A 27,437-nucleotide genomic window follows, 5' to 3' on the forward strand; every position below is an offset into this window, starting at 1 on the left:
AGGATGTGACGACACAATGACTGAGAAAGGCCTATTATATTACCTTTCTAGAAGTTGTTTATTTAATATTATCTGTAACTTTCTGCGACTTATATTATGCTATTTACGTCAAGCAAGCAAAATAGAGTACTATTTAAAAAAAAACAAAAAAAAACTGTTTACTGCTTCATGCAACCTTCCCCACTGTCCATTCGAGCATGAGTTACATTGTTTTTGAATATAATAAGAAAATGTGACTTGTGCACCGACACAATTTTCCCCCTCAACAACACAATTTTGCCTCAGTGTGACTACTACTCTGGTGCAACTTATTTTACGTAAAATATGATTATTATGATGATGTTATGTTATGTTACGTTTTATATTGTTGTTCTTTTTACCTAAAAGTATATTAAAAAAACGTTTTGTTTATTAAATTAAAGCTGAAATAAAATATAAATATAAGATAAAAACCTAAATGGAAACTAGAAATAACTTAAATAAAATAAGCTGAAGTACTGTATTGAAATATTAAACCAAAAGCTAATTTAAAATATGAATATATACTGCAATAGTGAATAAATCATGTTAAAATTAGGGCTGTCAAACAATTAATCACATCCAAAATAAAAGTTTGTGTTTACATAATATATGTGGGTGCCTGTGTATAATTATTTTATATATATAAATACACACACATGCTTGTATATATTTAAGAAATATTTTCATGCATATACTGTATATAGATTTATATATATAAATGTAAATATTTTACATATAAGTAAATTTTTTTTCTTAAATATACATGCATGTGTGTGTATTTATTTATATATATATATATATATATATATATATATATATATAAAACAATTACAAACTACACGCATATATTATGTAAACACAAAGTTTTATTTTGGATATGATTAATCACGATTAATCGTTTGACAGCCCTACTTAAAATATTATCTATCCATCTATCCATCTATCCATCTGTCCATCTATCTATCTCTATATATATATATATATATATATATTAAATAATATTTATTTTGCTTTATTTATTATTTTCCTATGCTACTTCCTTAAGAAAATGACATACTTTTGCATGGTGCTGCACATCTCCGCTTTAGCTTTCACATATACTCTACAGCAATATTCCGACAGATTCATTTTGTATATTAACAGGGCCCGAGATGCCCGGGTCAATGAAGTGAGCTCGCATATGTTTGTGTCTCGGGTGGAATGAAAACACACTGATACACTTGCCATGACTTTTTTCTTTCTCTGTTCATCTGTTCTTTCTCCACTCACTCTGTTGTAAACACACACAAACACATCTCGTCCTTGCCAGGAGATTCCTCCACCCGTTCTGCCTGTGTTGTATCATCACAGTCCTGGCGTGGAGCTCTGTGGCCCTCATGTTTTCAATGCTAGTCTCCCCTACAGCTACCGGCCGTCACAATCCTGACAGCTTTGAGTCTAACAGGAGCAGACACACATCACCACTATGTACATACAGTCTACATGCTGTCTGCTCACTGATGCTCCGAGCAGTTATACACTTTTACAGATAGACATAAAGGGTTTGACAGAAAATGTGTTTTTTTTTATTTATGGATGTTTGATTTTTGACACGTAAAGTGTATGTATATATACGTCATTACCACAATTTTGGTGTTTGTGAATTTTTTATGTTTTTGAAGGATGTCTCATGCTCACCAAGGCTGCATTTATTAGTTGTTTTGTTGTTTTTTAAATACAGTAAAATGGTAATATTGTAAAATATTAATACTGTGAAATATATAAAGTGTAGTTTATTCTCGTTTTTTAAAAATGAATAGATATTGAAATGAAATTGAAATATTTTCTAATATTATAAATGCATATAAAAGTAATAGTTACTTTTCTTTTTACTGTTTTTACTTCTTTTTACTGACCCCAACCTTTTAAACAGTAATATTTGTGTGTGTGTCTGTGTGTATGTATACAGTATATGTGTATATATATATATATATATATATATATATATATATATATATATTTACACACAGTATATTAAATATACTTAAACTTAAACCTCAGTTATTTATTATTGTTATTTACATGATTATGAGTAAATCAACAAATGAGTGTATTTTTATTATTATTTTTTACTATTGGTAGTTTTCTATTAGTTTTTCCTAAAGCCTAACTCTGACATGCTGGACAAGATGAAAAAATCCAATACTATAAAATGTGCAATAAATATAAATATTTTTTTATGAATATTAAAACATTGTGTGATTATATTGTTTATATTTTGTTGATAATATTAAATGTGATTTACCTCCATTATTATTAAAGCTGGTCTCAAAATGGTCAAAAATATCAAAGTTGTCAATTTTTTTTATACAGTATAGCATACAGTAAAAGCAGCTTTATGGATATCTCCATGCGTTTTCTAAGCATCCGTCTTCTTTCAGCAGGTAAAGATGATGTGCGAAGTGATGCCCACGATCAGCGAGGACACTGCGCTGAGCCAGCGGGGGTCCCAGAGCAGCGCCTCGGACCCTGACTCCCACTTCGAGCAGTTGATGGTGAACATGCTGGACGAGAGAGACCGTCTGTTGGACACCCTGAGAGAGACACAAGAAAGCCTGGCCCTCGCCCAGGAGCACCTGCAGGACGTCATCTATGACCGGGACTCACTGCAGAGACAGCTCAGCTCCGCACTGCCACAGGTATGACAGCTACAGTACACCTACGCTATGCTGTTGATCTCACATAACCACTTCCGACTGTCGGCAGAGAGCTTTTCATTTATTACTTAAAGCTCACCTAACTGCTAAAGTTCACACATTATTTAAGACAAGTGAACAGGCAGTAATAAAATAAGAACAAATACACAAATTACAAGCAGAGATGAATTCGAAATAACAAAGTGAATACAGTGAAAAAGTGACTAATTTTTGTGGTTTTCATTTAAATCTCAGGCATACAACTAATATAAATATTCTAATTATTCATAAAACAGTGGCCTAAATAGTATAATTTGCTGATTTACTTTTATTTTCACCAGCTTTAAACACACAAGCCCTGTATATAGAGATCTATGTTTGGATATATGTTCCTACCAAGAACGCACGCTTAAGCAAAAACAACACTCTTAACTCTTTCCCCACCAGTGTTTAAAAAATAAAAAGTTGTCAGCCACTGTCAACATTTTTGATAATGTTCACAAAATTTTCATAGCCCCTAGAATATGTTGTTGTATGGATTAAAAATCCAATATATCAAAAGAAAGAACAGAACTCAGAACTTTTAATCAAACAAACATATTTTTTTTTAATTCTAGCTTCATGTATTCCTTTTTTTTATCAACACTTGTTGGTAAGTTTCATAAAACAAGCAACATTTGGAGCAAAAAGCTGAAAAAAATCACGTTTTTGTCAAAGACTACGTCTGGATCAGATTCAGAAGTGAAATTTTCATCAATGGCGTGGAAAGAGTTAAATGTCTCAAATTGTCAAATGTCTCATTGTGTAATATTTAGGATGATCTGTTGACAGAAATCACATACATAACTATGTTTTCAGTGGTGTATAAAGACCTTACTCGATGAACCGTTATGTTTTTATTACCCTAAAATGAGTCATTTCTTTCTATATACACCTCGGGTACCCTTACATTGAAATGCACCAACATGTTTCTACATTAGCCCTAAATGGACAAACGCGCTTCGTCACCATGTTGTTCTTCGTGCAAAGAAGCAAGTGAAAGTCAGCAAATAAAACACTGACACAATGATGAACGAGCAACACTAATATTCGCAATAACATCGTTTTACTGAATAATTACGTAAACCTGATTTCTTAATTTATCTTTGTAAAGAAACCTCATTGCTTAACTGGCTACTCTCTGCTGTCTCAGACGACGATCTTTTCCTGTCGGCCACCGTAACTTCTGTTGGATGCAATTTGCAAACTCACCACTAGATGCTGCTAAAAATGACACAGTGCACCCTTAAGCTAGACATCATATTCCGATAAGGATATCTGAGTACCAGCAGTGTCGTGGAAAGAAATTCTAGATGTTGATTTCACACGCATGAGATACAGTTAGGTTTTTCCTGTGCTGAACGTTTCAGTCGTTTTTCCCCCACAGCTGAGAGACTGTAAAAACATGGGCATGTTCACAGCTGGCCGTGTGTGATTGCAGCAGCTGAAACTGGTGATACTGAAATCTGTGTCCAAATCTGTCCTTCCGAACAAAGAGGACTAAAAATCACCAAGCGTGGTTTTCAGCTGCGCTACTATTGCCCAGAGACATGGGAAAAAGCGATGGTTTACGTAATCACGCCATAAACCCAGATTAGCTCGACGCTCAAAGGAAAAGTGTGTCAGTAATTCTAGTCACAAGTCCTCACCACTCTCCTTCCAGAAGTCTCTGTGCTCCTGGTGGAGCAGAAAAATACGTTTTGTTGTGTGGTAGTTCTTCCCTCAGTGGAGGGTTTTAGCTTTGCTTACTGTACTGAGGGTGATTGGGTCTATGTTGTGGATTTGAGTGGCATGTGCACTGCCCTTTTAAAAGTTTGGGGTCAGAGAAGTTTAGCAAGAAGTCTCTTGCGCTCTTCAAGGCTGTGTCTATTAAATATACAGTAAAAACTTGTAATATTGTAAAATATTATTACAATTTAAAATAACTTTCTTTTGTGATAATTTTTTTTTAAAGTGTAATTTATTCCTGTGAAGTCAAAGCTGAATTTTCAGCATCATTACTTCAGTCTTTAGTGTCACATGATCCTTCAGAAATCATTCTAATATGATGATTTGGTGCTCAAGAAACATTTATTATTATCAATGTTGAAAACTGGTGTGCTGGTATTTTTGTGGAAACTGTGATACATTTGTTTCCAATATTCTTAGATGAATAGCATTTATTTGAAAAAAAAATCTTTTATACCATTATTTGTCTTTTCTGATCAATTTTGGACCCTTGCTAAATATGATTTAATAATTTTTTGGAGAAAAAAAAATCTTACTGAATGGCAGTGTAAAAAAAACCTTTAATTTACTCTTTATATAAAGTTTCCATGGATTTTAGGCAATTTTGCTAAATGTTTAAGGGTCGCCCTGCAATGAAAAGTCTGTTGTTATTTCTGCTCCAAACCTTCATGACTTTATTTTTCTTCTGTTAAAGGAGTTGTTCACTTTTGAAAAAACTTCAGTGGGAACCAAACGGTTCAAGGTCCAAAAGACACTTTCAGTACAAACTGCGAACTGTTCAAAGGGCTTTAAACGGGTCTTATCAAGCGAAACAATCGCTCATTTAATAAATAAATAACACATTTTAAGTTTTGTAAGCTCAAATGCTCTGTTCTGTGGCGCACATTTGTGACTCTCCTGTTCGAACTCGTTCATCAAAATGAACAAATCTTTTTCCGAGTCATTTGGTTCATTCAACGAACGAAACAAATGAATTGACTTGGAAAAAGATTTGTTCATTTTGATGAACAGGAGAGTCACGAACGCGCATCAAAGAACAGAGCAAGGCGACCATTTGAGCTTATAAAACTTAAACTTTGTTATATATATTTTTTAAACGAGCGATCGTTTCGCTTGATAAGACCCTTATTCATCGTCTAGTGTCGTTTAAAGCCCTTTGAACAGTTTGCAGTTTGTACTGAAAGTGTCTTTTGGACCTTGAACTGCTTGGTTCCCAGTGAAGTCCATTATACGGAGAAAAATGCTGGAATGTTTTCATCAAAAACCTTAATTTCTTTTCGACTGAAGAAAGAAAGACATGGACATCTTTGATGACATGGGGGTGAAATTATCAGCAAAAGTTTTTTGAAAAAAGTGAACTACTCCTTTAAACATGAAAGAAGATGTTGTGAAGAATGTTCACACTGCTCTTTCCAACAATGAAGGCATTCATTGATCATGAGCTGTCCTCAAAGCTTATGTTCTAGTTTTATGTGAGGAACAGATAAAAATTAAGACATTCAAATCGGTGTGTTGCGTTCGTTTACTATGCTTTCATTATATGGAAAATGGCCTCGTGGACATTCTTCAAAACATCATCTGTGTTCCACAGAAAAAAATAAAGTCATCCGGGTTTGGAACAATGTGACTGTGAGTAAATGATGATACAAGAACACAAAAGAGACATGTATAGTTCATAAAATTATCTCTTGAATTGCAGATGATAGCATGTGACTCGTTTTATTGCCAACTATCCAGGGTACTTGATCATTGTACAAAAAGAGTGGCGGTGTAGACCGGGTCAATAACAATGTATCGATTGCCTGTGTGTCAAGACGGTACTCAGACGCACTGTTTACTGATCATGTGAAAAAATGAGATGTTACTTCTACGATCCTGATCTTACACATGTGCAAATGACTCCATTAATTAGTGTAGCAGCGCTTTATTAGCTCTTGCCACATCAACTCCACGCTGATGCTTTATGAGGCTCATTGGCGGAATAAATCTGAAGATGTGAACCAGCAGGAAAGCTATGTTATTATGAGCTGTTGTAATTGAGAAACCGTGAACAGTGTCTGCTAATGTTTTTTAAACGGCATTGAAATAGATTTTATTCACAGTGATTGTTTGGTGGTGTTTGTAATGGCCACTTTACAGTCTACACTAATTGCATGATGGATGTTGGCTTTTGCTTATTTAATGAGCTAAATATCAGGTTATTTATAGCTTTGCACAAAGCACATTTTGGGTTCATTTGTTTTATGCCTCCTTTGAACTTGTTTTGTTCTCATGGAGCTAAAGCGTGGATTGAATGTAAGGGGGGAACAATGTTATAGGGTTGAAAAGTCACAGAGGAGGCAGTTCCCTTGCTGGATTATGATTGGCTGTTCACGTTTTGCCCCCTATCATGTTCACAGAGAGTCTGCAAATTAGCCTGAATATGTCATATTGAGAAAAAAATGAACAGACTAATTTGGGAATTAGATACATAATAAAAATAATATAATAGCCAAGCAACAATGTGGTATATAAAGCTGCCTCCCCCCGGCATTGTTTTGTAGATGGTAATGTAAACAGGTTGTCTGAATCTGATCCTCGGCGTTAGGACATGTGGAACGTTTCTAAAACAACACTTTGACCTCCTTTATAGCGTTTGAAGACGTCTGAGGTTTGGGCTCATGGTTTAGACTGTGCTTTAAATCTGGGCTCTGATGAGCAGAGAGATGAAATAGGCTGAATTATCGCTGCAGGGTGAACTCTGCTGTAGAAGAAGAGGAGGAGAGACAGGAAAGGGGGAGGAAGTAGACGGAAGGTGGAGCGATGCGGAGAGGATGTGGCCTGGTTTTAGTATTGGCTATCTGTTATAAAGCTGATAACTGATCTCTCACACATACACCTTAAACATTTAAAACATTCAGATCTTAATGGCAACCGCATTCCCCCAAGATGCCCTGCGGTTCAGAGCGCGATTATATCATGCTCAGTAATGTCTTACATCCTTCTTTACAGCAACAACTCTGATAACAACCCTTTAACTGTAATGCTGAGAGGCAGGACACTGGTTTTAATGCAGGGTCACTTATACACTCTAAAAAATGCTGGGTTGTTTTAACCCAATTTTGGGTCAAATATGGACAAACCCGAAATGTTGGGTTAAAAATGTAATGTAAAAATTTAACCCAACGGCTGGGTTAGTCCATATTTGACCCAAAGTTGGGTTAAAACAACCCAGCAGTTTTTAGAGTGTATATACAATTTTGTATATATAAAACTTATATATACAAAATATACAATATATACAAACTTATATATACAAATAAATACAAGTTTGTTTTATATATACAAAAAAAAAACAAAAAAAAACATTGATTGGCCCCTCTAAGTAATTGGCTGATATAGCTGTGCTTTAGTGTGTAAAAGCTGAAGTGTATTTAAACAAGAACTGGGAATCAAAGTGGAATCAGGGCTCATATCACAAGAAATTATATTTTCCTTTATTTACTTAACTCTGTTTTTTTTTTAAATAGGAGTTAATTGTTAATTGTTCTATATATTGTAAACAGACTAATGCTTCTTTAATGCTTAAATATCAGGTCTGTCAAAAATCAGAACCCCCTTTTTGTATTATTATTTTATGATCTAATAATATTATTATTAATAATTTATGTTAATAAGTCTTTATAAGAACAACAAAGAAGATAAGTTGACAAATATGAAAATTGGTAAAAATATATTCTTTATCTTATTATAATTATTATATTTATAATAATAATAATTCATGCAAATAACAAAAAAACGATAACAGATTTAGAAATGTGAAAGTGATTAAATTATATTGATTATTTGTCTGTAATTAACATACAACTGCCCATATTTAATATAATAATAATAATAAATAAAGATGATGATGATTGATGATGATTATAATACTAGTTAAGTCGAGTAATAATGAGGAAGATGGATGCTATTCTGAAACACCAGATGAACCATTAAATTGTAGTTTTTAGGCACGGCCCATTTAATTCTAAGGGTCAGAGGAAGTCTTGAAATAACTAAATTACGATCCCCGTAGGGTGTTTTTACTGCCTGGGTTGAACAGCTGTCTAGTTTCACCTGTTTTCATGTCCTGTGTTGCTCTTTCGGTTTGTCTGGCAGACTCCTGTCCTTTGTGCGGTTGGGTTCTGCTTACTCATCAGGCCAAAGTGGTGTGCACACATCAATGCCACCTTTGAGTCTGGGTCAGCAAGTTTAAGAGGAGCAGAGAAAGAGAGGACCATGAGTCCGCACTCAGAACACCCATTGGTACCCTTCAGTATCCAGTAAAACAAACAAAACAATAACAATTTGTTCAATTGTTCAGTCATTTGTTCAACTTCAGTAGATTACCCTCCAGCTACTCTCATAATGCTGCACCAGCCCTCAGTAACTGTCAGTGGGAGTCGGTTTTCCTTGAAGGATTTCACTCTTTGCAAGTGACCGTTTTGGCCTGAATGCATAATGTTGATGCCATGTTTTGATATTTTCCTTGTGCCGAAATGTCAGGTGATATGTTTGAACATTTGTTGAAATTGTTTGAATTAAATTGTTCTCAATTAATAAATTGGCAAAGAAAATGTAGGGCAAGGACTTGGTTCTACACACAATTAAACGTTCTTATAGTAATTCCATTGAAGAAATATTTTGGGTTTCCCAAAAAAATCTTTAATGCAGCAGTTCTTAACGGGGCTATGTGTAAGAATTTTCATATATTAATTGATTTTTTATTACCGATGTGTGAACGCCTTGTGACGGAACTTTAAAATGAGATCTTCATGACTTCCTAGGTTATGAAAGCCTTTTGACAGATTTTTACGTGAATGACTCAGGACGTTTTTGCGGAGAAAATGAAAAGGATGTGACTCTTAAGGCCCGTTCACACCAAGCACGATAACTATAAAGATAACTATAAAGATATAAAGGTAACTATAAACAGTTCACACCACAACTATAACAATAAAGATATGACAGGAACGATATCGTTGGGATCAGTTTCAGAACGATTTTTCTCCCGCTGTCCAACAATAAAACACCAACAGCCAATCAGAATCCATTCTAATTTAAATGTCTCGCGCATTTAAAATGGCAGATGACATTGCAGAGAAGTTAATCGTCGAGGTACAAAAAAATATCCTCCACTGTTAAACAAGTCAAACCCCATTTTCAAGGATACGTTAAAAAAGATGGATATATGGAGAGCAATCGGTCGTATCCTGGGAATAAGTAGTCTATTCACGATGAGATATTATACAGTTTAACATAGTGTAACAAAATTACCTCAGGTAGGCTATCTCGCGCTAGTTGACAACATTGATGAAGTTGCAGTGAAAAAGGCATTGTATACATATAGGTGTTGACTATGTAATGTTTTAATCCCATCATTGACTTCGTCAGCTAAATTCACTGTTAGATATTACACTAGACTTGCTAGATTTTCTGTTTAGATGCGCTCCCAACTCCTCTAGTCTATAGCTGGGTTTCAGTCACGTGATTATGATGACGCACAAAAGTCAGATGGAGGGCAGGGAGTGAAGAGTACAGTGGACGAGATGGAGGAAAGTCTGTACTGTACTACTTTACACGCTATTACAAGAGAAAGAAATAAACAAAAAATCAAACATATGTTCGATGTGATCCTTATTTTTTGTAGAGGAGCCATTTTTCAACTGAATTGAGATTTTCCTGCCATCGAGGCAGTAGATATCAGCAACTACCTCGTCTTACAGACATACTTTGACTTTACAAAGTTCAGAATCTGGGACGTTACACAAATATAGCCACTTAAGTTGTATTAACTCAACTTTGATGAAGTGATCACAGCACACACAGGCATTTTCCCATTTGGCTCCCCCCGACCGCAGACGTAGGTTTGCAAGCCGTTTTTCAGACAATTTCTAGCATTTCCCCCTTATGAACAACAACTTTTGGTACAGGATTAAAAACTCCTCGTGGTTTGATCGATTTAAGTAACCATAAACAATGCAAAACATAGGCATTTTGAGTTTGTCATAATGCTTTCTAAATACAGCAAATCACTTCCTGCCCTCCATTTGACGTCATATGAAACCCAGCTATTAAGGATACCCAAAAGTGCCGGTTTTTCTTTTGATATTTGTTCGTAACGTAAAGGCAGGTCTTCCATTTTCGCATGCTTAGAATAAAAAGACAGTTATCGGTCATTGGTGTGGACGCATATATAGTTATATTTATCGTTATCGTTAGTTATCGTGTTTGGTGTGAACAGGCCTTTACACGTGCTCCCGAAAGCCTATCGTCCGCTCAATGACACATGAAACAAATGTTTTTACAATATTAAAAGGAATAGTCGCGCAATAACTTGTTGGCTTAACTGCCAATAACTCACTTAACTGCCACCGGTGTGTCGCTAATAACAAGGGATTCTTTAATTCTACTTATAGCCCCTTTAATTAGCATTTAGCCCCATTGCATTTTAAGATGTGGGTGTTGCACTCCGAAGTAGAGGCAGATGAACACTTTTGCTCTTGATTGGAAAATTCCTCCATACGTCACCAGAGAGAAGTTTTCATTGGAAGGTAAAATATCCACAGATTAATTGTTCACCATAAGATAAGAAAATTACATTTTACAAACTGTCTTTAACGTGAAACAGCATTGTCTACATATTTTCACTTCCATAATGTGACGCATTTCTGAGTGTAACTGAAGTGAAAACAGGGCAGGATTCTGCTTTATCCATTGATAATTGATTAGATGTTGAAAAGTGGGTGTTCTGTTTTGAAATGGTGTTGGTGTGGTGTAATGGTCCTGTTGCATTCATCAGCAACTGAGTCATTAGAGAGACACAACATGTCAATTTACGGAGTGCCCCATCATAAATCATGCGCGTCCTCTTCATTTATCATCGTTCAAAATCTCTTACGGTCCAATCATTGTGCCGAGATTCTCATGGAATGTACCATTACAGGATACGGGGATGTTTGATGGGCTTGTGGAAAGTCAGATGATTAAGTGAAAGGCAAGAAACACATGAATAGATTCTTATCTCCATTTCTCTTATTCTCTTTCCCTCCTTGCATTTGACTCTTTCTCTTTCCTTCCTCTGGGCTCATTCAGTCAGCTGGTTTCCTCCATCGCAGCACATGATTCGATGTGATCGTCAGTTATTGTTTGTGCCCTACTTCACTCGACCCCTTGGCCACATGAACACTTCATACTAAGACAGTGAGAGAGAGGAAAAATCCAGAGAGGTTGAATTAAGGAAAACCATACCATCATGCTTGGTATTTGTTTAAATGTTGTTTGTGCTGAGCTCATACATTTCTATGTAAATTTTGTCACATTTAATGTTCAAATGTTTGAATACGTCAAATTGTGTCGTGTAAAGGATGGTGGTGGGTGGATGCTATTGCTTTTCTATGTCATTAGATTTACAATTCTACTGGAAGACAGTAAAATGAGTAAAAATAATCTATAAATTTCTTACTGACCCCAATATTTTGAACAGGAGAGTATGAATCGAAGCTTGCCTCAACCTGACAATTATGAAAAATATATTTGGCCTGAGAACATAGTTCAATAAAATGCTACTAATACTATCCAAACACACACAGGAATAGACAGTTCATTATAGTGTTGTCTTCCTACACGTAGCTTAAATTAAATATGTATCTTATTAACAAGTCTAGTTCAGAAAAACACAAATAATACATTATGAAAAAATATATTATGAAGGTCCTATCTATTCTTGAAACGGCTGCTTTTATTTTTTATATTTAGTGCAGTGAGGAGCTCTCTGTCTTTCAAAATGCGCACATTGACAGCGTTTATTAAAATAGAACTTGGGCAAAGACAAAAATAGACACCGGCATCTTCATTCCCTACTTCATTCTGTTATCAGTTGGCCACTTATATGAATGACTGCAAGGCATGATGGGAAGTGGCTGCCCACATCCCACGGGGCATTCATCAAGTTGTGATTGACAGCCTGGAGAGAACGAAAGCCCTGCAGATGTCGTCCGCTGCGCTCCACAGCTCTTTCTGTTCCCTGTCCTCCTGACAGTCATGCATTCATACAGGCGACAAAATCTCAGTGTATCGTTTGATGTCAAGGTAAAGCTGCAACATGAACATGTGTACAGGAAATTATACACAATTTATACAACTTTTTTGTCATATTTTACCCTCATGTTGTTCCTAACCTGAATAACGTACTTTCTTGAGGGAATACAAGTTATCTAGAAGAACGTTTCTGCCGGATAGGTCATGCCGTTCTAATAAAGCATTTACTTTAAAGTTCATTTGTTTTGGACTTATTCAGCAGTCTATGTCACCTTTAACACATGTAACTCATAGGTTTAGCAGTGATTTAGATTTAACTTATGGTGGCTTTAATGAATCCTTTAAGATGTATAACCAGACATCTTGACCATTTGAATGATGTTGAATATTTCGTCAAGTTTACATTTAATATCCATTTAGCTACTTAGAAGTGTTAGGAAATCTGACCTTTTTGGCAGAGTAGGAAGTCTTGAGGTCAACTACCTTCACCATTACAAACCAAATGAATTTTTTATATTGCTGCATGCACTACCTTTTGCAATTCATAGTCTTTTAATTGATTATTACCAATTTATAACACAGTAATAACATGTTATGTGTAATATGGACTAATGGCTAATGCTTCAAGATTGTACAAAGTAACTAATTATTTTGAAAGCCCTATATTTAGGCTAATTATGGATTATTTTTGTTTAAATTGTTGATGATGTAATCGTTAGAAGCCATAGCGTTACACATTTGTTCAGTCTCAAAGTGCTGCTAACCCAATCATCCATGTCCGGTCTATGAATAGCATAGAATTACTGATTCACAGATGTAGAATGGGAGCTGATGTTTTGTGCGCGCAGCTGGCCGTTAATGGATACCTTTTAACTTCAGACTGCCTCACTTCGGAGCCATAAATAGATGATGATGTCACAAACACTTTGCTTGGAATGCTTAAATAACAATGGGAGATTCAAATGGAGACGTTTTCAGTTGAACAACCATCTGCATTTCAGTATAGTTGCCCTTACTGACCCCTTGGCACTGCAAAACCTAACATCATGAGCGTTATGAGAGCCATAAAACAGTGGAAATGGTTTGAATTTATTCTGTAAACGTGAACAACTTTATAAGAACAGATTCTTTTATAAGAAGAGATTTTTTGAATTCCTTTTTTGTCCCTGCTGCTGTTTTGAAGGCCAGATACTGTCTTTCAAACATGCAAAGGCACCAATGTGAATCTTTTAACAGCTTCTACTGTCCTTATTGTCACAATATCTCAATGTCTCTCTTTCTATAGCCACATAATTATTTAAGGAGAACAATTTTTTTTTTAAGTTGGAACGCCGAAAACCTGTGTTAAATTCGATTTTTACAAACATTAATGTGATTTAAAACATTGTTGTTTTTTAAATGCTTTGCAGTTTTGAGCATCAGAACACGCCTTGTCATCTGCTAACACTCATTTTGTTTCAAACACAGATTTGAAAGTAAATGAGAATTCTGAATTTTCATTTTGGATGAATTATCCCTTGAAGACGTTTAAAAGATGTTGAGAGGCGCATGTGTTGTGTTTATTGCTTCAACACCTAATGCATGACATAAAAACATCCAGACTAACTACCTACGACAATGGTTTCTATCAGGCTTGTAAAAATATTTGTTTTTTTTCCTTTTGCAACTACAAAAAACTAAAGTGATCTGAGTCGGATAGGCAAAAAAATCCAGTTTGAACAAAACGTTAGTTGTAGAAAAACATATTTGGGTATTATGTGGACAATTACATCACCAACTGATGTAGATATCCCAACAGTAACAGTGTGGACAGTAAGCTTTAAAGATCAGATTTGAAGTTGAAAAGAGATTATTTTGGCTTTGCACTTAATATTTTAGCACACAACACATAAAACTCTCATTTTGTAATGTTCACTGTCTAAATAAAGATTCAGTATTGATAGTTGATGCCTATTAACCTACAAACCAACCGCCTGACGATTGATTAGTCAGGGTTTTTTCCTGAATAATTCATACATGGTCTGTCCCTGATCACAGCATGGGGCTTAACTCCAGATAGTTGCGATGAATACTTAGGATCAGGAGAATTTCGGTGGGCCACTCATAAATTAGGCTGGTGTTGTCCTGAATTTTTTCACTGGCAGTACCACTTTGACACAAAGGCATTGCTACACGGGACGCATCTCTAGAAGTCTCTAATTAACTTTCAATGAGAGACAAATCACAGGCGGTTCTATTAGCGGTGAAGACGATGTGAAGGCTGTCCTCGTGCACCTGAATTCCCGGCTTTTGAGCGTGCACAGCTCTTCGCAGTGGTTATAGCCTAAATATTATTATAAACCATATATTACACATGCGGGGAGCCACAAGACTTAATAACGGGGAACAAAATAATTATAAGTTAATGTTTTTAAAAACTCACTAAATGACAACATTTTTGTGAGGCAATCAGTCCCTTTGTTGCAAATCAAGACAGTATCAAGGTTTTTACACAGTGGTGTAACATGACATTTTATTGTCGAGCATAGTCTAATCCATATTGCTGTGCTCTCTGATATTCATTACAATTTATTTGACTTTTGAATGTGCATGTGCAGTATTTTTCAGCTATGCTTATTAATACATTTGATTGTAGAATGTTTGCTTCAGTATGCAAACATATTTTAGTGTTATTTCTTCTGAATATTCCTGTTGATGCACATGAGTAAAAAAAAATAATAATAAGGAAAAAGTGCATTGGGCTAAAAATGGTGGTCCTTGCTTCGGCCCTGCTCACGATGTATAGTAGTTAGCATTCATATCATTGGCTACTGTGCTTGTCTGTTGCTCTTTGTTCCCCCCCCCCGTCTCTCTTTCTTTCTCCCTGAGCCCCTGTGTTGTGATAATTACAGCCTGGCTCTCTTCATCGCCAGGACTTCTGCCCACCCACAGCGGGCACAGCTGTTAAACTCGTACACCCAACGCCAAGCGCCCGCAGCCCACCACAGCTGCCGTCAGGGTAATCAGTGCACAGGTACTCCACCGGCGCCAGTCGGCTGCTACCACCCCTCTAGCTACAGACCCCCACATTATTATTACAACCTGTAACCTTTAAAAACCACCTCTACGAGACTGATTGTAATTCCCCTGCTGGTGTACAGGTGGCGTACAGGTTAAAAGGTTTAAGTGGGATTTGGTTTATTTTCATTTGTGTCAGTGGTCCAGACAGTAGTTATTGATTTATTCAAATGTATTACTTCAGAGAAGGGAGTCGTTTGATGCATCTTCTGCCACCTCGGAGAAATGAATAAATTCTTCAGTGAGAAGTGTAAATATTGATTGCACTTTGGAAAGGTGGCTTTCCTAGGGGGTGTCTTGGAAATATCACTGTAACTGAGACTGTTGTAATGTTAATTTGCTCTTGAGACAGTCGGCCGTCAGTGAGCATCTGTCGGGCTAGTTTTTGCAATTTGTTCCAAACGAGTCAGCACACGAGATTTAAAGCAAAGCGATGAAAGTGAGCAAAGAAGTCAAGGCGGTACAGACAGAAGGCTAGTCGAATTTGTATCTTTCCTGAGCATTCCAATATGTGAATATTTCCATAAAAACATTAGCCGTCTGGAATGAAGAAAGTGATCATCATGATTGGTATTCAAAATGGTAAGCAAACACTGCTTTGTTTAACAGTTTGTATATCAGTCCTAGTTTCAGTTTCCCTTTTTGAATGATGAAAATAAACTATTGATATCTGCTGTTGGTTGAAGACAGCTTTTTCCTTATACACAGGTTCAGAACGCACGTAGTTGACAGTCACTTGTAAACTGTGTGATTGTTCAACCGCAGCTTTTGGCTCAGACGCATCTGACTCGCAGCAACAAAGTTAACCTTTGTTGCCTCTAGTTCTTTGACATCAGCTTGGCGTTTGTCTGCCATTATGTGTGGAGGAAGAAGAGTTCCTCTTGAAATATAAAATGAAGGTTTATTATCAATTTATTAATTCAAAAATAAAAAATGTAATCACTTTTCAAATTAACACATAAAAGGACATTCATTTTTGTAATGAAGAAATATTCATATATATATATATATATATATATATATGGTATGCAATCCCTCAGTATACTCCCTATACTTTTGACACACACCCGCACTCATATCACAGTATTTATCTCGTTGTCATCCAATAATATTGGAAGACTCTGCTTTGTATCAACAGAAAATTGTCAGTGAATGAGACTGATATAACAGAAAGCAAGCCCCAGGACGGAGACGGAGGATATAAATAAACGTGATATTTGTCTGTCAGGCCTCTGATTCTGTTTCTGGGTGAATGTGCCCATGGCTGTAGACAGATCTCATAGGACATCACAGTCTTCCCCATGCCGGAGCTCTCATTTTCTCATTGACAGGTCAGCAGCGTACAGGGACGGCTGTTGGTTAACCATGTTTGATTGTGCGTATTAGATACAGGGTGTCTGCGTTCCTTGCTCCTCATGCTAAATTGTACGTTTTTGAAAATGGACCCAAGTCATATTCAGTACATGCTAAGTAGGGGAATTTGGGCACAGCCAATGATTTTGTGAATGTGCCTGCAGCTGCGTTCACAGATGTGTGCTGGAAGCACGGCACAGGAAGAGAGACAGTGGAATCTTTTTTATTCCGCTCTCTCACTTTGTTCATGTGGGGCGGGGATACAGCAGGGGGATTCCTTTTGATTAAATAAATATGCAGCGTGCATGAATCGTCTCACTAAAAATGGAAATGAAGTCCTAGAACGTTCCCACACCACACAATACACAGGGATTCTTACAGATTGTTCTTGGTTGGGCCTGTCGTGTCAGGGATCTCACTTACCTTTGAGTTGTTTCCTCACAAACATATTCAAGATGGAGTCATTCACTCATTTTCTTCTTAAGAAAGTAATTGACAAATTGTTCTATTATTCTTTCTTACGATTTTTTTTTTTTGTGTGTGAATCCAATCCATTTATTAGTTATTGTTGCAACTTATGGGGGATTTGCTCTTCATATTTAGGGAACACTTGTGAAAAAAGTACCCATAACATCCTTGCAAGTGCATAACAACACCCTAAAAATCACCATGGCAGAATATTAAGGGGCCTGTGGTTGTCTGCAGATCCATGGACCATGATAACAGATGCCAGTTGTAGAATATTTACATGAAATAATCCCGCAAAAGTAACATTTAAAGAAATGAGTGTAACTAAAAACTAAAGCAGCACGAAAAATCAAGACACCATCGTCTCCTACAGTACATTTCTCTGAAGTCTTCTGTGGTGGGCGTTATGAGACATAGTGGTCTAAATTTTGCCTTAAGATTTAATTAAAACCCATTGTAATGAAGTAAAAGATGTGTGTGGATGAGGCAGCTCTGCAGTCATTTAGCAAGGGTGGGCTGTGATGACGGCGATAGGGACATCTCAAGGGTCACACCCACAGCGATGAGCTCACAGCAGTTTCTAATTCTGGATGTCAATTAATTACTGTTTGTCTCTCTAGGTTCTTATTTGGACATTTTATGCATGTCCGTTCCTTAAATGTTTGTGTTTTGCATATGCGTGTGCTTTGATGGAGTCTCTGCTGTCTGCATGGATGTAGCATCCAAAGATCTTTCAGATTAGGGCGGGACCTGTGAATGCTGTTTCCTGTGCAGTCCATGTCGTGCGTCTGAGTATATAATCTAAATGCACTTTTTATACATTTATATACACCACTGTTCAAAAGTTTGGTGTCAGCTATTTTTTTTAAAGGAATTAATACTTTAATTTGACAAGGATGCATTAAATTGATCAAAATTGGCAGTAAAGACCTTTTATAATGTTACAAAAGATTTCTATTTCGAATAAATCGTGTTCTTTTGTACCCTGGAACTCCAGAGTTCTCGCGAGAGCACAAATGAAGTTTGCTTAGCGAATTACTCTGGCATTGAGTGATGATGCTCATTAACTATGCCCTTGTATCCGAGCCGCACCAATCACATCGGGTTATCTGATATAGGCGGGCTAGAGGCAGATGACGACAGCGCTGCGACGTCCAAGTCATTAGTAAATATCGACAGATGCCTATGGATGAACACCAGTTGTTTGATGCGCCTTTGGCCGTTACAATGAACCAGTTAGACGTGGCTTTTTATCTAAAAGAGGAACAGAAGACGGCTCTTGAATCGTTCCTTTGCAAGAAGGACGTTTTCGCTGTTTTGCTGACTGGATATGGCAAGAGTCTAATCTACCAGTTATCTCCGCTGGTAGCCGAGCGTATGGGGCGCATTTTTGTGATTGGTCCAATTGCGTGCAGTGAGATTTTCAAATGGATGCTTGGTGCCGCCCCTCGAGTTGGGCGATTTTCATTACTCAATGCCAGACCCTTAATCTTTCAGATTTGGGTCTGGATTTCCAAGCTAGTTAATACGAACAATTCATCAAAGAATTTACAAAAAAATACTATGCAGTTTTCATTAAATGTTTCTTGTGCACTAAATCAGCCTATTGGAATCACTGGAATATGGTATATTTAATTTAAAAATATATATATTTTACAATATTACTGTTTCTGCTGTATTCAAAACGCATCTTGGTGAACTCAAGAGACTTTTGACTGCAGTGCACTTAGATATTAATAAAATGCAATCAGTCTGAACCATGAATATTATAATTTTGTTGAGTGAATAAAGAGTTAAATTTGTCTTGGCCAACTTGATTGAAATAGAAGTAGTGGTCCCTTTTTTATCTGACATGAGCTAATCAAATCTATCAAATTATCTACTGAGCTTAGTGACAATTGTGCAAGATGTAATGTGTATTTATGAGTATTTTTTTCTTTAATTGTTAAATATCAGTATAACTTCATGTGGCCATTTTCATCAAATAGAAGATAGGAAGAACAAGATTTTCATTAGTGACTTCAGATTTTTATAATATAAAATCAGCTAAATAATGGGGGTAAATAATGCAGACAAAAATAGTTTTTAAGGAAATAATGCGAAATTCTATTTTATTGGCAATAAAAAATTGGAGTTTGTCAATGTGGAAAAAAGACAAATCGTCTGCCAGATAAGTAGATGTAAATGCATAAATGCACATGTAGAACATTCTAATGTCATTGCATTAGTCATTGGGATTGACAAACACATGCACATATTCTCTGAATAAAAATATATATTAAGAAGTCATCCAGTTGGAAATGTGAATATGAAGAGTTAGTTTTAGACAGGCACTGCTGTGTGTGTGTGTGCGTGTGTGTGTGTGTGTGTGTGTGTGATGGTCAGAACAGAGAGCCTGAAGCTTTTAAAAAGGAATGACACAGCTGTATGACTGACAAGCCCCTGCTAACTAGGTCACGAGAGAGAGAGAGAGAGAGAGAGAGAGAGAGAGAGAGAGAGAGAGAGAGAGAGAGAGAGAGAGAGAGAGAGAGAGAGAGAGAGAGAGAGAGAGAGAGAGAGAGAGAGAGAGAGAGAGAGAGAGAGAGAGAGAGAGAGAGAGAGAAGGACTAAGAAAGAGTGGGCCTTGGATGAGAGAGATAGGGTTGTAGAAGATAGAGAGAGTCATCAGGCACAAGAGACCATGAGTATGTCCACAACTATCAACAGATCCGCTCAGGTCTCTTTTAGTGTGACACAAGAGTGCCCATGAAATGGTTCGACAAACACTATTTTCTAATAGAAACAAAAAGTAAGGATGGGACATACAATTAAAGTACAGTTACTAGTGAAATTTCTGCAGAATTTTGCTGGCAAAAAAGTTAATTGTCTATGTCAATAGTGCAGCGATGTGAACTCACACTGACGTCTCTTTTAAACCGCTTTCTGTTGGTCAACGCAACTAACCTGTTGTGAAACCTTTCGCCCTCAAGCGAAAGTCCTGTTTGCTTGGATATCTATTGGAATTACTTGATTTTGCGTGTGAAAATCAACCGTATAAATTTGACGACATCTTTAAGTTAAAAGAGGGACCAGAGTGTCGTAGAGACACCCTAGCAACCACATACTGTACAGTAACAATGGGCTAAAAATGAGCAACCGCATAGCAACACCCTGTTCTAGAGAGAATTTGATTGTACAAAAATGTGTGTACGCCCCTGTATGCAAGATGAATCTTCAATAATTAGCCCGTTTTCCCTGAGCAAGGGAGGCTGTTTGTGCTTTTTCAGTGGCCTGTTGCATGAAGCTGGTTTCAGTTGCTACCCACTTAAGTTTGAGATTAGTTTAAGCAAACTCAGGCTAAAGATAGTGGATTGGTTTTTAGCGGTGTTCGTCGCCATACTAACTTATGTTTCATGGCTAACCACCCCCGGAGCAGGTTTTATTCTGAATTATGCTCTGTTTCATGTGATTGGCTGTTTGCAGCACGTCACATTTTCAGGTTAATCACGAACTCTGGATCAAACCGCTGAACCTGATCTAAACCAGGTTGGATTTGTATGGTTTTGTCAACTCTAAACCTTCTCTGAAGCTGCAGCAAGCCTCAGGAGCACAGTAGTATATTTTAGCCTCAAAGCTAACACAAATGGACAAGCTACAAACCAATTTTGATTTCTTGGGCGACTTTAAAATCACCATTTGACGTCACAGAGCTTCTTGCTTATTCTGACGTGACTTGTGCTGGAACGACTCAAAAGGGAGTTTCCTTTTCCATTATGAAATAAACAGCGCTGGTGTTTCCGTTTGATCAAAGCGTAGCGCTCTAGCAGAGCAGATGCTAATGCGCTTTAAATGGGGCTCATTGTTGTATAATATTCAGGCCATGTTGGTAAAACATGATTTCAGAGCAAGAACCAGTGAAAGCTGACTGCTAAACATAAATATAAACATGCCTTTGGTAGACCTGGTACGCAGAAGTGAACGCGTTTGCATGTGAAGAGAATGTATGTTTATATTTATTAGGCTATTAGAGATTTGTAACTTAAACTGATTGTGAGATTGAAAACTGTATCATGTAGATGTAGAAATACTGACAGTACAATCTGAAACGACTTGGAAATTGTCTTGATTATGATATTGGCTCACCTATAAGCATATTAGTATATGACAGGCCACATTTACATGTGTTCAACTTGGTGGATTGTTATTATTACTTATTTCACATGTATAGAGGCTAGCCAATCATCAAAGTGATCAGTTACATATACACATATTAAACATAAATGTTTAATCAATTCTAAAGTATTCAAACAATTCAAAATCCAGTCATTTCAATAGGAATCCATGCAATCAAGAATTTTGCATGAGGGTGAAAGATTTCCCCAGAGTTCCCTTGATCTTGTTTGAAAATGACTTCTGTGCTTCTTACGTCACTACACTATTGACAATAGACAATTTTGCCCTCAAAATTTGTCAATTCGCTAATGTAACCGCACGTTAAGGGTCAGCGACAGGTTGGAAAGGTCTTGAAACCTAAATTACAACTTTTCTGGTGCAAGAAACCTTGACTAATATTATAAGAGGACCTCAGGGGGGAAATATGCTTCAGAAGAATATGGCCTCTTTAAGTTTTAAAAGCTTAGACAGCAGCTTCTGTGTGACTTGAACCGTCTCATCACCTCAGATAAGAGCAAGACGAAGAGAGCAAAAGAGAAAGAGAGAAGCAAAACACCCGTCCGGAGGGTATAAGATAGTACTATGCATGTGAAAGAGAGGAAAATGGATGAATGCAACTGGTATCAGGAGAGCATTAGTTGATCTTGCGTTGTGTGCCTGCCTGTGACATTCATGACTGCTGATCAGATCAGCTGTGCGGGTGCCTTGGCCTCTCCACAGGACAAACGATGTGGATGAATAATCATGTCCAAATGATATGCAGATGAGAATATGCATATTTAAACTAGGCGTTGTAAGCTCCATATATTATTTCGGGGAGGAGATGCATCTTCGGCTGACTGGGATTTATGAAGTGCGTTCTGCGCAGGTTCTGGCGTACGAATGGTTTTATAAATCTGAATATTTTTGGCGTACGCCATTTTTCTGGCTTTCAGGCACATGTACAATTTTAGTAAGGATCCTACGCACAGTTTTTTAAATGAGACCCCTGGTATTTTGATTAATGTTCAACTAAATAAAGAGACGTAAAGTTCACCTAAATTTCAGCAACTTGAATTCCTGAAAATAAGGGATGGAGATTGTGAAGGATTTAATAGTTCTGATTTCGATTCCTCTGAACGATTCGTCATTTAAGCCTTACAGTTAGTTGTAAGCTGTATGTTTAATTCACTAAAAAGAACCAACTCATTTGAGTATTTCATACGACAACCAGACTACACTGTTTTTGCATTGCATGTTTTTGATTCACCAAAAAGAACCAAGTCATTAGACTCAGTCATTCGAGAATCAGACTGCAGTGGTTGCATTGTGTTTTTTGCTTCATTAAAAATAACTAACTTAGATTATAGTGTTGCAAGGTTAATCGTTAAAATATCACAATCTTGATTTTAATATCCACGCTATAATATACAACAACAACGATTCAGCTGTGTCTATTAAACCTTTCACAGCGAATATTCAAATCAATAATATGTGTGTGATTCATTAAAAAGAACCAACTCATTAGAGTCATTTGTTTGAGAATCAGATTACACTGGTTGCACAGTATGTTTTTGATTTACTATGTCTCAAAGTAATTCTTCTGGGAATTTGGTGGTTGTGCTGCTCCATTTTTGAATTAAAATCTAAAATCTCAACTTAAGAGTGATTCGTTCAGGAATCAGACTACACTGGTATCGGTACACCCCTAAAATAGGAATTGTCCTTTTCTCCATCAACCAATGTCTCCCCGTCAAATGACACTAGATCTTCACCACATTCACTTTGAAGGTGAGAGAGAGAAAGGGGGGGAGAGAGTGCACAGATGGCTTGTGGGTAATTGAGGGCACACATCAGACAGTGAGAGGGTGTCCTTGACCTTCAATGCTGCCTCTAGAGCGCCTAAGTAAACCTGCTAAAGAAACACACATACACACTCACATATTTCACAGATATTTAGCATACGGCATGTGCTTCTACTATAACACTGACATATTTTTTTGGAAAGCAGACTGTAATGTACAATTTTACAATCTCAGAAGACGAGATCATCTTCAGCAACAGCTCTGTTTTTGGCTCAAATTCCCCGCGGCACTGCTTTACATCACCGCCGATAACAAGCCGTATGACAGCTCTAATTCTGAGAAACCATATTGAATCGTACGTGTTTGAAATGATGCAATCATTTCAATGAGTCAAGTTCAATGAGTCAGAGTCCCTCCACACACACACACACACACACACACAGTAGTTCTGCGTTTTTACCTGTTTTTCCTGTGTGCATTAGCTGATTAGCGGAGTTCAGTTGGTGGGTCTCTCTGCAGACACAGCTTTATTTCTTATCAGAGGAGGACAGTGGGTGGATGGATGTTTGGAAGCTCTCAGTGGAGGTCCCGAACCTCAAGTCTGCCCCAGAAGCCTGAATCTAACACACACACACACACACACACTGAAGTGTTTAATCAGTGGAACGGCGCTGCACAAGACTGACCTGCAAATTACATAACCTCAGCTTGTCCCAGCTTTTGTAGAAGATTCTGTAGTCATCTTCTGTAGTACTTGCCCTCTTTCTTTCTTCCTTTCTCTCTATATTTACACTCCTTCATTTAACAGATGCTTTTATCCAAAGCGACTTAAAGATGAGGATGCAAGAGATGAATTTGTTCTTTCGAGCGTGTTGTTTTGTTTGTGTGATTTCTAGGTCTTGCATTTGTTCTTTTGTTTGTACTTTGAACCTTCTACTTGCTCATTTGTTTGGGCTTTTGTTTATTTTAATAGTGCTGGTCTTCTAAATGTTTTTTTTTTGTACACTTTTGTTTGTTTGTTCAAACATTTTTAGTTCTTACATTTTTTCTTTTGTTTGTGCTTAGCCCTTGTCACAGATTTCTGGTTCTTATTTGATCTTTTGTTTGCAGTTTTATGTGCTTTTTCATTTTAACAGTTCTGGTCTAAATTTTTTCTTTTGTTTGTTCCTTCACACATTTTTAATTCTTACGTTTGTTCTTTTGTTTGTGCTTTGTTCTTGTCACACATTTCTGGTTCTCTTGTTTTTTTTTTTCTTTTGTTCAAGTTTTCGTTTGTGATTTTAACAGTTCTTGTACTAACATTTGTGCTCGCTTTCGTTTGTTCTTTACACAGTTTTAGTTCTTATGTTTGTTCTAACGTTTGGGCTTTGTTCTTGTTTGTCACACATTTCTGTTTCTAATATTTGTTCTTTTGCATGTGCTTTTGTTTATTTTGACAGTTTTGGTCTCTGTTTTTTATTTTGAGTTCCTTAAAACATTTTTAGTTCTTACATTTGTTCTTTTGTTTGTGCATTGTTCTTGTCACACATTTTTGGTTCTTACATTTATTTATTTTTTTTAGGCTTCCACTTCTTTAACAGTTCTGGTTCTTATGTTTGTCGTTCAAGCTTTTATCTGTTCTTTTAACACCATTCCTAACACAGTTCCTACTCTTGTACTTTTGTTTATGCAATCATTTGTTCTTTCTCACACTTTCTCATGTTTGTTTTTTTTGTTGCTGCATATGTTCTTTTACACATTTTAGTTGGTGCATTCTTTCAAGCTTTCATTCTTTATGAACACAGTACTCTTTTGTTCAGCATATTTTTTTTAGAACATGTGATGTACATAATCTTAATTTTAGAGAATGAATAGCATCCAACAAATGCCCAGCATGCAGTGTTTTAAAGGCATCCCAGGAGGCACCTCAAGAATCTAGACATAGCTGATTTCAAATGTGAAATCTTTGCTTTGTTGATGTTTTAGGTGGTCGCTATGTAATTCATGCACTTCCATCTGGTTATTTCATAGTTTGATGACTAATTACTATTTTACTATGATGAGGAAATAGTAAAAATAAAGAATGAGAAAAGGACGGTAAATGTTTCACTGGTGTAGTTTAAATGTACCTAGTAAGAGGGAGTGTGCCTGCGTGTGTGTGTGTAAGAAATTATATGATAAATAAGTCATTGCAACATATTCCTTTCCATTACTTTAACTCATCAATATTATTTCGACTTCATATTTTACAAGATTAAACAAGGCAAATTATGAATATATTTAAGTTGAATTGAGATGCCAGACCACCAGACAGTCGTATTTAGCTCCCTCTTGTGGCCAAATGTAGAACATCTTTTCCCGTCCTCTTTCACTCAATCTTGTTCCACATTCTTCTGACAGCTTGCTGGAAAAGTAGACACGGACAAGCCATGTTTCAATGTTTTAAGCTCTGGAGTGTTTGTCATAGGTTTGCAGGTTTTGAGTCTCAGTCAATTTGCCAAAGAGGAGGTTCAGTTCAAATTTCTTAATTCTTTCTGATTCTGCGTTTTCTTAGTTTTGATGTCTCGACCCAATCCGTCAATGGCCCAAATGAAAGCAACTACCATAATAGCTAAAATACCCAAACGTATCATAACAGTGAAATACAATCAAGTGTTTTGTGGATCAACGTGACGTTACTTGATGGTCTGGCTGGAGGAAAGGTCACTGTGCAGAATGTTTTCTTATCATGACTGAAGTCATGGGACAGGCAGACTTCAGAGGCATTGTGGGAGGTCACAGACATGCTTGTTTTTGAGATGAGTGGATTAGGACAATCTGCTGCAGGATCTTCCTTGTACAGTTTTAAATAAGATTCAGTAAAACTCGTATAACTGCTGAAAAGACAACACATACTTTTCCCCTTTTATTCTATGAAAATAATTTGCTCAGGAAAAATGTATTTCAGATACACAGAATAAAGGCATAATATTTTGGACATAAAATCATTTATATCAATATTACTTCCAAACGTAACAAGATAAACAAATCAGATAAAAAAAAAAAACATGTTAAAAAATCAAAAAAAAGAAAACTGTCTATTGTGGTCTGATATATTAATGATTGGCTCATGAGCTGGGTCTTTCTATTGGTTTATAAAGACACACATTATTAAATCCTTCGCTTAATTTGACTTTCAGTTATGACTGACTCCAAATGAGGGGACAAAAACAGCATTTGTATTAAACACTGACACTCATCATAATGATATTCCGTTGATGGCATTTCACATTATGCTAAGCATTTTTTTTTCAGGTTTTCTGAACTTTATTTTTTGTCTCTTTCTCTACTGTATTTCTAATTCAGTGGAAATGGGTCTGAAATTATAGGCATATACCGACTTCCATATTTTAGAGAGGGGATGATCATTATTGCAATCAAAAAGTTTCAAAAACTTTGCCTTTGACTCAGGACATGAGATAATGAAGTGCTCTGAGAGACTCAAATGCTGTGAAAAATAATTGCACACCACAGTGACGTCCACAGGTATTGGATATGGTCAAAATTACTTTTTCTAGTATGCTTTTGTGTTAAGTTTTGGAAAATGTGTTCAGTACAGTGGACAGTATCAGTATTCTTTGTCAGATTGTCTTTTTGGGATAAAGTGGGACTTATTGCTGATAGAAATAAACATATCTAAATGTTTTCGAAATGATATGTCCCCTGGACTGAATACACCCTCCCTCCCATACGTACTATACCTTTTACATCAGCAGTTTCATTATAGCTTCTGAACCCTGAACTCCCATTGTAGCTCTCCAACAATGGGTCATTCAAAGTACAATGGCTAAATGAGTTTACCCCATTTCCGTAAAACCATTTAAGCATGCAATGTAATTTAGATGTGAAAGAGTGCATATACTTTGTCTTAAAGATTTACAGAACATGTATTATAACAAGGACATTCTTGTAATGTGGGCCTATGTTATTAATAGCCACAAATCAATTTGCACAGAGAGCATCATAAATGAAATACATTAAAGATCACTGACACTCAGTTATACAGTGGACAGCTGAATTCTGGAAAGGGACTCTCACTGTTGGTATTACTCTGCCCTCTTGAGCTCATAAAGAGGAATGCAAG

General features: G+C 36.6%; 1 protein-coding gene across 6 annotated transcripts in view; it reads left to right on the plus strand.

Moving 5' to 3' along the window:
* The window catches only part of ppfia2 (PTPRF interacting protein alpha 2), a 191,141-nt gene that overhangs the window by 40,480 nt on the left and 123,224 nt on the right, over nucleotides 1-27,437 (plus strand). For 5 of the 6 annotated variants that reach the window (XM_089126615.1, XM_089126618.1, XM_089126619.1 and 2 more), the window contains exon 2: nucleotides 2,442-2,699. In XM_089126615.1, the coding sequence (XP_088982741.1) occupies nucleotides 2,442-2,699 (258 nt within the window). The remainder of the gene's footprint in view (nucleotides 1-2,441; nucleotides 2,700-27,437) is intronic. The other variant, XM_089126617.1, reaches the window with a different exon arrangement.

This window comes from Pimephales promelas, chromosome 24, assembly GCF_988280905.1.
Source record: "Pimephales promelas chromosome 24, fPimPro1.hap1.1, whole genome shotgun sequence".
NCBI classification, from domain to species: Eukaryota; Metazoa; Chordata; class Actinopteri; order Cypriniformes; family Leuciscidae; genus Pimephales; species Pimephales promelas.